This window comes from Pollachius pollachius (assembly GCF_949987615.1).
Source record: "Pollachius pollachius genome assembly, chromosome: 5".
In the NCBI taxonomy this organism is placed as follows: domain Eukaryota; kingdom Metazoa; phylum Chordata; class Actinopteri; order Gadiformes; family Gadidae; genus Pollachius; species Pollachius pollachius.
In genome coordinates, this window is record NC_136938.1 from 25,058,885 (window position 1) to 25,075,084 (window position 16,200).

At 44.6% G+C, this 16,200-nt stretch overlaps 1 protein-coding gene across 1 annotated transcript; it reads right to left on the minus strand.

Moving 5' to 3' along the window:
- Positions 1–1,717: 1,717 nt before the first annotated feature.
- LOC307075493 (aminopeptidase N-like) lies at positions 1,718–16,176 on the minus strand (the record flags this gene model as incomplete). The annotated part of the gene is made up of 20 exons (XM_079736100.1): positions 1,718–1,989; positions 2,473–2,554; positions 2,880–3,020; positions 3,956–4,123; positions 4,950–5,060; positions 5,490–5,581; positions 5,975–6,122; positions 6,525–6,580; positions 6,863–6,996; positions 7,631–7,707; positions 7,904–8,082; positions 8,194–8,259; positions 8,424–8,492; positions 9,034–9,177; positions 9,654–9,767; positions 10,044–10,198; positions 10,285–10,411; positions 10,905–11,044; positions 14,077–14,219; positions 15,431–16,176. 20 exons carry the CDS (start codon positions 16,174–16,176, stop codon positions 1,831–1,833), a joined length of 3,051 nt encoding a protein of 1,016 aa, XP_079592226.1. The 3' UTR covers positions 1,718–1,830.
- Between the last annotated feature and the right edge of the window lie 24 nt (positions 16,177–16,200).

Genomic DNA, 16,200 nt, shown 5'->3' on the forward strand with positions numbered 1-16,200 from the left:
AAAAATGACAAACGTTTTTTGAGGGTCGCCGTGTGTCGAACGTTCTGCTGTTTGCTTGAAACTCACCTCCGGCTGTGTTCTTTCCTTCAGGGTTCCGGTTCATTCTGCAGTCCCTTGTTTAACGGGCAGTACTGGACCACTGCCGACCTCCTGCAGCAGAACATGTTCTCCTCCTGAGCTGAAGGCTGAATCTCCAGCCCCACAACCCCCAGCCACTGAACACTTTGTCTTCCAATGAAGGCCATGGACCATGACGTCAACTGAAGATCTATTTATTTTAATGTATTTGTTCATATTTGTGTTTATGTATTTTTTTATACTGATGGAGTAGAAAATAAAAACGAATAATTTATTATCATATTCCATGTTTCAGTGTACGATCATTTTATCTTTATGTATACTACACAAAACTTCTAAAGAGCTCAGATTAAACCTATTTTCGAGCTTTCAAGTTTGTTCTGGGCTGGTTATAAGATAGTTATGAAACGTAAACCAAGCCTGGTTATCAGACGGTTCTGGATTATGAGATAAGAAGCTGGTTGCTAGTTGGTTTGTGAGTTGGTTATAAGCGGGTTATAAGCGGGCTGTGAGCTGGTTGTTCTCTCCCCAGTCAGAACAAGGTCAGACATGGGAGGGTGGGGGGGTGGCATGCCAAGCAGGTGATAAACAGGGAACACTTCCACACCCTGCTGCTAAAGGGAAGTCCTCCTCACCTCCCCGTTCAGCTGCTGGACCGCGTCATTACCCCCAAGGTAGAGAATCTGTCTCTCTCTCTGAGTGAATGTCTGTCTGTCTGTCGCTCTCTCTGTCTCTCTCTCTCTTGATGTATGGCTGTCACTCGCTGTCTGTCTGGCTGTTCGATCTCTGTCTGTCACGCGCTGTCTGTCTGTCTGTTAGATCTCTGTCTGAGCTCAATCTCTCTCTCTCTGTCTCTCTCTCTCTCGATCTATGTCAGTCACTCGCTGTCTGTCTGTCAGTTCCCTCCATTTCTCTGTCTGCCTTTCTGTATTTCGAGATTCAAAGGGCTTTATAGGTATGTAAAACTTCCATTTACATTGCCAAAGCACAAAAAGTTTAATTAATTAATTAATTAATAGTATACGATAATATATGATATATCATAATATATGATCTCCTCTCTCTCTTGGTTACTGTGTGTGTCCCTTCCTCTCTAACACTCTGTAAACAAACTCAGGTGTTCTTGGGACCAACAGGGGGCCCTTTATTGCAGGCATTTGGCCCCTAGGAGCCGCTCTGTTTACAGCTGAGGCTGAGGAACCTCGGAGTGGTGAAAATACACCGGGATGATAGTCGAAGTTGAGCTGTTGAAGACGAAATGTGCGCTGGTCTGATGGAGAGGAAATGTACAGAAACACACCGTTTTCCTCCATAAAATAATTTAGATAAAATTTGTAAAAACATTTACATACATTATATTTACCATTTTGCTAAAAGATATTTCTCATTTCACTGACAATAAAAACATTATATTTATATGACAAAATATAAAATGAATCTCGTGTATAGTTATCAAGTGTTTGGTTTCATTAGCTGCTTTGTTTTGTACTTAAAACAGAACATTAGATTACACTTTCCTATTTTTTTACTTTATAAGTCTTTTATCAGAAATAGTGACATAGCAAATATATATATTTATACATATATGTTATTATATTTTTAATAGTAAAGTGCTCTCACTGATTTCATTGATCTGCGCGGCTAGCATTAGTACAATTCCTCTGATAATTGGACAAGAATTAACACCAATACAACTGAAAACTTCCCAATGGATTCACCACAGGGCAGAAGACAACACACACTGTGGTGAGATTAAGGTTGAGGTTTTGTTTTAGCTTCCTCTGTGAACCAAGAGAGGATCTGGTCCTTGTGGCTCGACACCCACTTGATGTTGACCCGGGTTCGCTCCAGAGCCTGCTTGAAGTCCGGAGCCATCGGGTTGCTCTCAACCGCCTTCTCGAAGCGCAGCAGCTGGGAGGAGAAACGCCACAAAGAGAGCTTTGCTCAGCGTCGAGTGTTAACGGACACATGGAGGCCAGCACAGCCACAGGCAGAATGGTTAAAAAGCACATAAAGATATATAATATAAGTATATAATGAATATACTATTGTCAATGTTCAGTTATTTTGATATGTCAAGGCCGTTCCAAACACTAAGTAGTAAAAAATAAATACAAAAAGCAGCATCTACATCAGTGTTTTGTGTACAAGAAAACTAAAGGATAGTTATTTTAAAGAATATATCATTAGGTGCATTGTGCATGTAAAAATGTAGGCTTTGTTTTTAAAGGTGCTATTCTAATGAAGTTGAATTATTGGTATGTATTGCACACAGACTATCATTGGCCTACATGAACATATCATACAGAAGACTAAAACACCACAAGCCATGCTGTTGATATTGATGACAGATTCATGTTACTCTAAAATACTACGGTAGGGCTTGAGCTTTACCTCTTTGTACTCAAACTCGCTGGCAAAGCGTCTGGTGACACTGTAGAGAACCGAATCGAAGGAGATGGCGCCCCTTCCATAGCTGGAGAACAGAATCACCATGTAATCAATAACCAATGTAAAAAATCCTACAGTGCTTCTGAGCATTACATTTTTCTTAATCAACGTTTTGATCCTTTATGGCTACCGAGTCTTTTTATTCGTCTTAAATGTGTTTTTATTCTATAACTGTTTCAATTGTATTTAAAAATCATCATTATCATTGTCACTTTACAAAAAGGAAATTACTTTTTATATACATTGATAAATGATTTAAATAGGCATTATCGAGTTCAGTTTCATGTGCCCAGCCTCGTCTACCGTTGGAATCGAACCGTCAACCCTCAACTCTCAGCTCCACTACTCACTCATTAAACAGGTAGTCCCAGTTGGCCCGGACAAAGTCCCACACCAGCGGCTGACCCACGACGTTCGCCGCGATGGAGTTTATCACAGACGAGGCGTCCTGCTTGCGGATTCTCTCCGAGTCCAAACAGTACTCCAGATACCTGGCGGACAGAGAGGTCAGGGGTCAAACTAGGATCAAAGACCATGGATTCCTGGGCACATGCCATCATATGCTTTTAAATCATCTAAATATTAAAATGTTCAGTTTTTAAGTTTCGGTTGGAGATGTACGACGACATAAACCTTAAGGGTCAGACAGAGAGACAGCCACACCCCCCACCTTCTTGTCAAAGAATAAATTATAATTGTATACATTATATTGAAATAATACAATAGTGGATTGATATTTTATTGATGAATCTAATGCTTGGACAACTGCATTAGTCCAACATTTGGTAACACTTTATAATAAGGTGCCATAATAAATAGCAAACTAATCATTACCTAACCCTTTAAGATTTGTTAATTGTTACTAAAATATCTATTTGGCACAAGTTAGTTTTTTCATCATTAATTAAATATTAGTTGTTTGCATAACCCTAACACAACCCTAACACACGGCCCTAACCCTAACCCTAACACACGGCCCTAACCCTAACCCTAACACACGGCCCTAACCCTAACCCTAACACACGGCCCTAACCCTAACACACGGCCCTAACCATAACACACGGCCCTAACCCTAACACACGGCCCTAACCCTGACCCTAACACACGGCCCTAACCCTAACCCTAACACACGGCCCTAACCCTAACACACGGCCCTAACCCTAACCCTAACACACGGCCCTAACCCTAACGCTAACCAGCGACAATCTGTGCTCAGTGAAAGAAAACGATTAACTTGTGCCAAATAGATATTTTAGAAACAATTAACAAATATTAACAAAGGGTTAGGTAATGACTAGTTTACTACTTACTATGGCACCTTATTCTAAAGTGTTACCCAACATTCTCCCACTCTCCAAGTGAACCATCCACCCAGCGCTTCAACACACGCGGTAGCGTCCGCTGACCCCAGACCCTGGCCATCCACCTGGTGAGGATCCAGGGCTGCTTGCTGCAGGCCATGGCCGACAGCAGCTTTTCGGCCTCCGACGCCTCGCTGGCGTTCTTGTACATGTTCCAGGCGAAGTTCCACTCCCGCTGCCCGCCCGCTGAGAGGCCGTTGCAGTACACTGTGGAGCGCAGGTTGGGGCTGATCCTGGGAAGAGACACCGCAGCAGGGAGGCAGTCCAGATACAGAGGACACAGCATGTTGTGTGTTATACATGGGACTTAGCAGGTTGTGTGTTATACATTTGATTTAGCATGTTGTGTGTTATACATTTGATTTAGCATGTTGTGTGTTATACATTTGATTTAGCATGTTGAGTGTTATACATGGGACTAAGCATGTTGTGTGTTATACATTTGATTTAGCAGGTTGTGTGTTATACATGGGATTTAGCATGTTGTGTGTTATACATTTGATTTAGCATGTTGTGTGTTATACATTTGATTTAGCATGTTGTGTGTTATACATGTGATAAAGAATGTTGTGTGTTATACATTTGATTTAGCATGTTGTGTGTTATACATTTGATTTAGCAGGTTGTGTGTTATACATGGGATTTAGCATGTTGTGTGTTATACATTTGATTTAGCATGTTGTGTGTTATACATTTGATTTAGCATGTTGTGTGTTATTGATTTGATTTAGCATGTTGTGTGTTATACATTTGATTTAGCATGTTGTGTGTTATACATGTGATAAAGAATGTTGTGTGTTATACATGTGATTTAGCATGTTGTGTGTTATACATTTGATTTAGCATGTTGTGTGTTATACATTTGATTTAGCATGTTGTGTGTTATACATGCGATAAAGAATGTTGTGTGTTATACATGTGAATTAGTATGTTGTGTGTTATACATGTGATTTAGCATGTTGTGTGTTATACATGTGAATTAGTATGTTGTGTGTTAAACATGTGATTTAGCGTGTTGTGTGTTAAACATGTGATTTAGCATGTTGTGTGTTAACATACAGATTGTTAGAAGGGTTTTTCATCCAGGCATTGAACCAGTTATAGGTGAGGTCTTCACAGGCTTTCAGACCATTCTTACATGCCAGCTGGATGGCTATCTCCTGGTTGTACCTACACACAACACACACACACACACACACACACACACACACGCACACACACACACACACACACACACACACACTAAATTCTTATTTTCCATTTCTTTTTTTTATTAAAACATAACATCAAAACTCGACTTTTAATCATCAGGCAGATGTTAATCCATATTTATTTTTGGCTAAACAATAATAAATCAAATCATAAAAACATTATCAAATCAAATGTCTACCAATAATGTCTACCAATCGTTTTTGGTCGACAACAACAGAGTTGTCATATTATGGATTATAATCGGATTCTCATTCAAATCGAAAGGAAACTAAACAGCAATATATTAATAATGTAATCTTTAGGAATAGTAGATTACTAATGAAGGAGAGACTTGTTTACATAAAAGAAAACAAGATTGAAGCGGATGAACAGAGAAAGCTGTCTTACTGGTCGGTGTGTTTGTCTGGGATTTTAGTCCAGTTTGCGGTGATATCTTTGAAGTGGTCGAACAGTGGTTCCACCTGTTTCACCATGTACGCCTGCAGACATGAAAATAATAAAAAAGAATGCCATCAACATCAACCAAATACATGGACATGTCGCTCATGGTTAACAGAAACCGAAGACAATTAATAAGTATAAAAAATAAGATAACACATGAGTAAAAATACGCAAGGAAATATCAACAACAAATCAGAACAATTAAAGCATACAAATGAAGAGAGAAAGGGGCGGGAAGAGAGGTTTGTTAGAAGGTATATTACAATGCATTTTCAGAGACGCTGACAGGTCGGTGCAGTCATATGCAACCAGTCCAGAAGACATCTGCACTGATTGAGTTCAGAAGAATTAAGTTCAGGAGAATTAGGTCACCGATCGATGGGGGGCAGAAGCAGAACTCATAGCGGTCAGAGGGCAGCAGGTGTGCTCACCTGCATGGGGCCATGCAGGGAGCTGCGGTCGAACATGAGGAAGTAGTAGTTGAGGTTGTTGCTGGCGGTCAACCAGGGCATGTACGCGGTCTCCCTCACCAGGAACTTGGTGGTTCTCAGAGCCAGCGTGAAGTTCACCAGCTTGGACCTGAGAAGAGGACCGCTCATTACCATGAAAGACCGCCGTTAAATAATGTCTCTGACTCCGAAGGACGACCACCGAGAACGATTTCTTAACTCGAAAGACCAACACTACTTCTTCACCTGAAAGACCACCACAAAAAAACACTTAACCCTTCACTAATGGACCACCATGGAAGAGCAGTGGGATCTGACTACCCCAATGAGGGATAATTAAAAATATAAACAAAATGCTTTGACCCTGTTGTATTTGTTGCATATATTATATAATTCACAGTGCTGTTAGACTCTGTGGCTATAACATGTCCACAAAATATATTTTATCTTATGCTTTTGTACAACTGGACTGGACGTGTAGGTGGTAGAAATGCAAATGATGACCTCCTAGCGCCTACAAGACCACCCTTACCTGGCAAGATTGAAGGCATCAGAGATGAGCTGAGCTCGGTTGATCTCAGGAATTTCCTGGAAGAGAAACAACAAGAAGGTTTTCTCCTGTCCAAGAATTAAAGGGCTGATTATGGACCACGCAGACGCTTCAACGCAGTCCTGAACCTTTCTGGTTCTGCGTCGGGTTTTAGTTAGCGGACCACTATACCTGACGGTTTAGTAACAGTCAGGCCCTTGCGTTGGACGCAAGGAGGGTCCGCAAGGACGTAAAGGGGTCCGTAACCCTTGCGTTGGGTGAATGTGTGACCCTGATCAGCCCTTAAGACCCGGGGGTTTGACCTCTTTGACCCCGACTACCTGGTGGTTGGTATCCAGCTGGGCGAGGAGACGCTCCCAGTTCTCCTGGTCGTAGTTGACCCTGTAGAAGCCGCTGGTCCTCAGGTTGACCAGCAGCCAGTCCGCTCCGCCGATGGTCATGTTAGTGTTGGTGGCTGGAGGGAAGGAGCCAGGGAGAAGATTAAGGCAGATAACAGGTTTCTAAAATTAAAAACCGTAATAATTGTAGATTGGCGGACCATTTATCAGCAGCATTTTGAAGCATTGACAAAGGAGTACCGAAGTATAAAGTGAAGTGAATTCAGCATTTATAAGTTAAAGTTAGAACCTTGATATTCAGTTTTTTATATATATATTTTGTTTTTACAAGGAACATTGTGGTTTTAGGGGGGCGTGGCTTGGCGTTGGCTGCTAACAAGGGGGAGGTGCAGTCCAAATGCGTTGGCGGACGCAGCTGTGAGTGGTGAGGTTAATGAGCGCACCTGTAAGTGCTATAAATGCGTTGTGCTCTAACCCCACAGTGAGACTGTGTTCAGACTACAGTAACTCAGTAGTTCAGGAGGTAGAGCGGATTGACTTGTAACCGGAAGGTTTCTAGTTCAATCCCGACTCCTCCTAGCTGAGTTTCCCTGGCTAACTGACCCAACGTGTGCGGTTGATACCGCCGTCGGTGTGTGAATGTCTGTATGAATGTGGGTAAGTCGCTTCGTACAAAAGCCTCTGCTAAATGCCCTAAAAATAATTATAAAGAAGAAGGAAAAGGATGCTCACAGTGGCTGTGTTACTTACCTTCTTTAGTGGTTAGCCACAGAGGGCTCTGCTTAACTCCTGTCTTTATCCAGGAAATAGGAACAATCCATTCATAGCTGAAAACACCAGAACATATAGCCATCCATCCAGACACAATGTAAGGTTGAACAACATTACGTCTAAGTACTAGTGGGAGCAGTACCAGTGGTAGTAGCAGTAGTAGTACTAGCAGTAGCAATAGCAGTAGTAGTACTACTATAGCAGTAGTAGCAGTAGTATAACTTGTAGTAGTAGTAGTGACGGTATCCGTACTTGAAGGGGGAGACCCGTTCCACCACAGCCTCGGGGTCGATGAGGAAGTGCTTCTGGCTGACGTGCCCGGTCCTAGTATCCACGGTAACCACTGGGTAGCCCATCTGCAGAACCCATCGGTTCATGATGTCCTCGACAGACGTGGGCAGTCCCAGACCAGGAGAGGCCTTGTCTACTGCCTGGGGGGCCAGAGGCCGGAGGTGAGGGTCAGAGGGGGGTGTGGCTTCCTGTTAAGCTCCACCCCCGAGGGGGGCGGGGCCAGCAGACTGAAAGCAGACTACAGTTCTCACCACTTGCAGGTGTTTCCAGAGGTCTGTGTAGACGGTGCTGTTGTACTTGAACTCCTCAAGGTACGTCTGTGGAGCGGTTAAGACAAGAGGGTACATTCTTAGACAGAGGCAATTTCGGGATGAAGATTTTGGTGTCCCGAAGGCAAATTGGATGTCATTGACCTATTGCACTGTGTGCATTTTTGTGTGTGTGTGTGTGTGTGTGTGTGTGTGTGTGTGTGTGTGCTCACTCTCAGACCCTGGGTGAAGACCTCTTCTGTTAGGATGCTGTCAGACAGCATCCTAAGGACCGCAGCTCCCTGCAAGCACACACAGTGTTGACCCCTTCTTACACACACACACACACACACACAGCATCATAACCACACACACACACACACCATCATAGCAACACACACACACACACACACACACAACATCATAACCACACACACACACACACACACACACAAACACACACACAGACAGCATCATAACCACAGACACATACACACACACACACACACACACACAGCATCATAACCACACACGCACACACACGCGCACACACACACACACACAGAGCATCATAACCACATACACACACACACACACACACACACACAGACACACACAGATCATAAACAAACACACGCACACAAACACAGCATCATAACCACACACACACACACACACACACACACACACACACACACACACACACACAAGCACAGGTAGCCTCAAAACCACACACACCTTCACAACAACACATACTACTCACAAAACACATAATCAAACACATTTGCATACTTTCTTTACACGGTTACCCGTGTCATTCTTGTCTCCAGGTGAGTAAGCTACCTTGCTGTAGGTGATGGTGTCAAACAGCTCTCTGATCTGGTGGGGCTTCTGGACGTCCTCCTCCTTAGAGGAGAGGGGGTGGGAGGTGGGGACATCATCTACCTCCATCACCCCTTGGATGTCGGTCACCACCATCAGATCTTTCTGGAGACACGCACACACACACACACACACACACACACACACACACATTGAATAACATGAGTAATAAATACAGAGTACGAGTCAGGGAGCGATTATTATTATTCATCTGACATCATTCATCGTTTTATTGTAGATCTGTTCGTATTCATATCGGGGTAATATTGCAATTAGTTTGTGTTTAGTTATGGGTCATTTCCTGTTTGTTGTATTCTCACAAACACACACACAAACACACAAAGTTGCACACACACAAAAAACACTAACTCACCATCATAATACACACATCACAACAAACACATAATACACACACCCACCCACAATCCCACTCACATCCTCACAATAACAGCACACTAACACACACACACACACACACACACACACACACACACACACACACAGAACCACTGTGCAAGGACGGAGTGTGTAGTTGTCCTTCGAGGTAAACAGAATGAGGGTTGAGTCTCAACGGGACTCACTATTTTCCACGCGGGTTCCGCGGAGTCGGCTCCCAGGTAGGAGACGTATGTTGCAAAGCCCTCGTTCAGCCACAGGTCGTTCCACCATCTCATCGTCACCAGGTTCCCAAACCACTGAGGAGGACATGGAGGAGGAGACGAAGGAGAAGAAGATGATATGCCTGGTCTTGAGCTCACACACGTTTGAATGATAGTTGTTATCGATCCAGGGGTTGAAGTGTACAGTGGGCGGCACCTCTCTCCGTCAGTAGCCAATAGGTGACGTGTTGTGGACTTCAACAAGGTGTTGAGATGTTTGGAAGATTTCTTAATCCTCCGCTTTAAGTACATGGCCCTTTATGTCCTGTTTGAACACCTCGAGCTACATCCCTTGATTAGCGGTAGGCCTACCATGTGAGCAAGCTCATGGGAGATGACCGTGGCGACATACTCCTTGTCCGCGATGGAGGAGAAGGCGGGGTTGTACAGCAGGGCCGTCTCCCGGTATGTGATCAGGCCCCAGTTCTCCATGGCGCCAGCCGAGAAGTCCGGCAGCGCAATCTGGTCTGGATGCAGGACAGGGGGTTACCCAAAGCGCAAAAGGAAACGAACACCAGTCCCCAAAACGATCTGGGATAGTGGCGCGTTTAACCTGATTTTGTGAGGGGGTATGTTTGGTTGTAGTAGTTCTGGAAGTAGCTCAGGATCGGTCCCGTTTTTTTCAGGGCATAATCTCCTTGGCCTTCCAGTATGGCCTGCTTGCGAGCCCAGATTCTGATCTGGTTGTGAAAGAAACGCATAACCTGAGAAACATGTAGTAAGGGTGGGGCACCAGTAGAGGGCGACAAGGGGTCTGATCATAGATGCTGTTTGAGGCAATTCTGTTTTACCCAAGGTGTCCGCATGATGTGAGTAAATGTCTAGACCGTCATGCTTCAGATATGTTTCACAAGACTAAACGCATTGTTCTTCTGTTAAATAATGTCTATCTGAAGAAATGAGATGAAGTAAAAAAAAAAAAAAAAGAAACATAACAGGCCGACATCATCCAACACAGAGAATAAAATCCAGTTTTGGCTAGAAGGTTCTTGATTTCAACCCCAGTGTCTCTAGAAAATCCTTGAGCAAGATGCTGACTCCTACCTGCTCACTCATGAGTTGTGTTACTGTATTTCTCCATTAATGCTCCATAACCCAATAGCAGTGACTGTAATTTCGACTTTAGTCTCATTCTCTTAGTAATGCAAAGCGTAATTAGTTGTTCTTTGTTACCAGGACTGGTGCGCCCGGTGCTGAGCTGATAAAACCTAATTCACAGACGACAAACGCCAGCAGGTAGGTGGACATCTTCTCCGTTGAATGGAAGCGCGTCTTTGTTAAATGTATTCCCTCGATGGTGACGTTGATGGGGTCTGAGAGGGGTACGAGAAGGAGGAGCATGCTTAGACAGTCAAGTGGATGACATCTATAATAATACATTCACATTTACATTCAGGGCATTTAGCAGACGCTTTTATCCAAAGCGACTGTTACACGGTTCATATACATACAGTGGGGCAAAAAAGTATTTAGTCAGCCACCAATTGTGCAAGTTCTCCCACTTAACAAGATGAGAGAGGCCTGTAATTTTCATCATAGGTATACCTCAGCTATGAGAGACAAAATGAAAAAAAAATCTAGAAAATCACATTGTCTGATTTTTAAAGAATTTGTTTGCAAATTATGGTGGAAAATAAGTATTTGGTCAATAACAAAAGGTCATCTCAATACTTTGTTACATGCTCTTTGTTGGCAATGACAGAGGTCAAACGTTTTCTGTAAGTCTTTACAAGGTTTTCACACACTGCTGCTGGTATTTTGGCCCATTCCTCCATGCAGATCTCCTCTAGAGCAGTGATGTTTTTGGGCCTTCGCTGGGCAACACAGACTTTCAACTCCCTCCAAAGATTTTCTATGGGGTTGAGATCTGGAGACTGGCTAGGCCACTCCAGGACCTTCAAATGCTTCTTACGAAGCCACTCCTTCGTTGCCCGGGCGGTGTGTTTGGGGTCATTGTCATGCTGAAAGACCCAGCCACGTTTCATCTTCAGTGCCCTTGCTGATGGAAGGAGGTATTCACTCAAAATCTCACGATACATGGCCCCATTCATTCTTTCCGTCACACGTCCTGGTCCCTTGGCAGAAAAACAGCCCCAAAGCATGATGTTTCCACCCCCATGCTTCATGGGGGTGGCTTCATGGTTTCATCTGACCATATGACATTCTCCCAATCCTGTTCTGGATCATCCAAATGCTCTCTAGCAAACTTCAAACGGGCCCGGACACGCACTGGCTTTAGCAGGGGGACACGTCTGGCACTTTGGTCTTGGCCATAGTGGAGTTTGGAGTGTGACTGTTTGAGGTTGTGGACAAGTGTCTTTTATACTGATAAGGAGTTCAAACAGGTGCCATTAATACAGGTAACAAGTGGAGGACAGAGGAGCCTCTTAAAGAAGAAGTTACAGGTCTGTGACAGCCAGAAATCTTGCTGGTTTGTAGGTGACCAAATACTTATTTTCCACCATAATTTGCAAATAAATTCTTAAAAAATCAGACAATGTGATTTTCTGGATTTTTTTTTTTCATTTTGTCTCTTATAGCTGAGGTTTACCTATGATGAAAATTACAGGCCTCTCTTGTCTTTTTAAGTGGGAGAACTTGCACAATTGGTGGCTGACTAAATACTTTTTTGCCCCACTGTATTTCCACACCGACGGGGGAGTCAACTAGGCGCCAACTAGTGCTAGGCGACAGCCAACTAGTCAAGAGCAGTTAGGGTGAGGTGTCTTGCTCAGGGATACCTCAACACTCAAGGAGGAGCCGGGGATCGAACTAGCAACCTTCCAGTTACAAGTCAACCCTCTCGACCTCCTGAGCCCACCCTCTCAATAGCTGAGCCTTTAAAACATGCTCATTAGTGTGTCTTGCCGTGCCACAGCAGGAGTTCAGGAGTTTAAACAACAATATCAAAAATAAACAGCAGATCCCTGGGGGTCATGGCTGTGTCAGCCCCCTCTGCCTCTCCAGCCCTGCCCAGAGTCTTCCCCATCAGCCTTCAGCTACCCACAGCTGTCTTCCTCACCACTATGTCCATCCATTTGGTTGATCATTTGTTTTGCTCCTTTTCATTTACATTCAGGGCATTTAGCAGACACTTTTATCCAAAGCGACAATAAGTACATTTTTCAGAAGAAAGAGAAAAAATACATCGCTGTCGGTACAGTAAGGTTGTTCATAGAACCAAGTGCCGAGCACTTGGAATTGTAAGGTTAACTCATTCCCTGTATACAACAGTGATAGCTAGGATAAGATGCTACACAATGCTATGTACTATTTTTAAGTGCAAGGATGCACAATATACAATATTTGTGTACATTTAGTGCCAGGACGTACAACATACAATAAGTGCATACATTAAGTGCAAGTATGTACAACATACAATCAATGCGTACATTTAGTGCCAGGACGTACAACATAAAATAAGTGCGTAAGAGGGGTGTGGGGGTGTCTTTCGTTTTCCATCTTTGTTCAGACGCCTGAATGGATGGAGTCTACCTGTCTGTCGGCACTGTAGGCAAAAGTCTCAATCACGGTTTATCATAAAGGGGTAATGTGACATAATCACTCATGTCTGCATTTGGTTCATATTTTGCTTCCAGAATCCTTCTTACTTACCATAGTGGTGGTAACTAGTGTTTGAATGGCATGCCCCCTCACTCAGACTAGGTGACACAAAGTCACAAAGACTTGGAGAAGTCAACGCAATAAGATTTGGTTAGTGTGTGCAATGTGCATACTATGTGAGAAGGAAGGAACAAACAAGGCTTTAAAAAAGGTCCATATCCATTCCAGGTTGTCTGTGGAACACAGTGGCGAGACAGAAAGCTATAACAGACTAACCACATACTCATGATGAGCCCTGACGAGGAGGAACTGTTGGAGAACTTTGTAAACAACATGAGGCAGCGGGGTCATAAATCAGGGCAGAGCTCCGGAAGACCTGTGTCAGTTGGAACTGTCAGTTGAAGTAGCTTGGTGGCTTCCTGTGGTGGTTTTCAGTGTTTGAATGCTACGATGTTTTCTAGTGACGGTTGAAGTTGTGACTGCAACTGACTGTGGTTTGACTGTTAAAATGTGTGTGAAGAAACATACCTCATAGAAATGAATAAGTTCTGATGACCTAATGAGACTCATAAAGTAAATTAATGGAGGTTACAACCAAGATGATTAACAGCCAAGACAGACATATGTATGGTTTTAATGTTTAGCCTCCCGATTTTTTCAAGTCTCAGCGAGGAGGTATCTGCCTTGACCTGAGCCCACAGTCTTGTCTTTGAGTCAGTAGTCTTGTGCTTGTGTGTGTTCTAAAGAAACACTTGAGGTTTGGTGAGAGGGCTGGAACTACCGTAGTTGATGGCGTTGGACAGAGCCACAGTCTCCAGCGGGTGAATCATTGTCAGGTCGAAGACGGCCTTCATGGCGGGCTCGTCGAAGCAGGGGAACACCTTCCTGGCATCAGTGGGCTGCATTTGTGTGGTGGCCAGGATCCTGTCCAGAACACAGAACATAGAACACAGTCAGAGAGACCAGAGGTCAGAGATACTATCCGGGTGGTGGCCAGGATTCTGTCCAGAACACAGAACATAGAACACAGTCAGAGAGACCAGAGGTCAGAGATACTATCCGGGTGGTGGCAAGGATTCTGTCCAGAACACAGCACACAGTCAGAGAGACCAGACGTCAGAGATACTATCTGGGTGATGGCCAGGATTCTGTCCAAAACCCAGAACACGGAACACAGTCAGAGACACCCACTCTGTCCATAACAGCAAGACCAGAGCAGTCAGAGATATCAGCGTTCAGAGGTACCAGTCAGATAACAGCAGTCAGCCATACAGCAGTGATGCTAAACTAGCAGATATACCAGTACTATTCATAGATACCAGTAGGGAGATACCAGGATTCATATATCCCAGCAGATATTCCACTACTACTACTAGTCATAGATACCAGAAGAGATACCAGTAGTCATAGATACCAGCAGGTACCAGTACTAGCCAGAGATACCAGTAGACATATATACCAGCAGATACCAGTACTAGTCTTAGATAGCTGCAGACATGGATTTATTTCACTTGTATTGTTTGTTTGTTGTTATTTGTGGTTTTGCTGTCTGTGAACCAGGTTTTCAGTGTTGCACAAGAACGTGCGTGCGATCATGCCTGCGTGTGTTCTGCTGCCAATCCCACCCACTCACGGATGGATGTACTTTTTTCCCGGAGGTCCTAATGAGTCAGAAAGGTCACCTAAGGACTTCTCTTTGAGGGTGCGGAAGACATGCTTTAAAGTTTAAAGAATTACTTTTAATTAATTAAACGTAATGCTTTAAAGAGCAGGCATTATAATCCCAGAACCCATCTGGGATTAATAAAGTGCTTGTTTTAACATCTTGCCCACAAACAACACAGACCAACAGCTTTGTCCCTCACTTTGTCTTGAACAGATTGTTCTTTGTAGTTTACACAAGTGAATGTAACAAAGAAATATAAATCCTCTTTTGACTGAACTTCTGAAACTCTGTTCCTGCTGGCTGATGTTTCACAGAGGAGAAGATTACAATGAAAAAAATAAGTTTTTCATGAGGATATTTGACTTGCTCATCTGAGGAAGACTTTTTCAACTGAAGAGAACAGAACTAAACCGAACAAACCGCCCTACCGCCGGTTGAGGTTGTTTGGTGTGCGTGTGGGCGACCTTACTTCTCCACTCCGTTCTCCTTGTACTTGCTCCTGTAGAACCCGGCCAGGTCGTCGGCCAGCTCGCCCACAAACTCCGTATGCAGCAGGTAGGACCGCCCCGCCTCTAGCCTCCCCTCCAGCTGAACCACCAGGTAATCCGTCATCACCTCCATCCAGGTGGTCTTGATGGCCGGCGCGGTGGGCCCCCCACCCAGGGCCTTGAGCTGGGCCTCGTGTCCCTGGAAGAGGGTAAAGTTGAGCTTTTTGGAGTGGATGAGGATGAGGTCGGTGTCCTTCAAGCAGACGAAGTGCACGGTGGAGTTCCCCGTGAAGATGAAGAGGCCCCGCCCGTCTGGCTCCAGCCGGGGCCACAGGGTGATGTCGTAGTGCACGGGGGCCAGGGTGTCCGGGAGCCGGTACTGCTGCCAGGGAACCTGAGGGCCCGGGCTGGGGCTGGGGCCGGGGGAGGTGGAGTCTGCGGTGGTAGTGCTGGCAGAGGAGGTTGGCGACGGCTCGAGGTCCTTGGTCTTCTCCTGGGCGTAGAGGACCGACAGAGCGATGATGGAGGCAAGAGCCCCCACTGAGACCAGGGCGAGGGCGAGGGCTAGCACCCTGCTGATGTAGAATCCTGCTGCCATGGGTGAACCTCCGTGGCGGCGGTGCGAGGAGAGAGAGGCGGAGAGGGGAGAGCATGAGTTTTTATTGCTGAGCGCCTGAGCCACCGAGGAGGAGCTGCGAGGCCAAGGCTGAGGCGGGGCCAACAACATGAGGGTTCGGGACCAAGGCTGGAA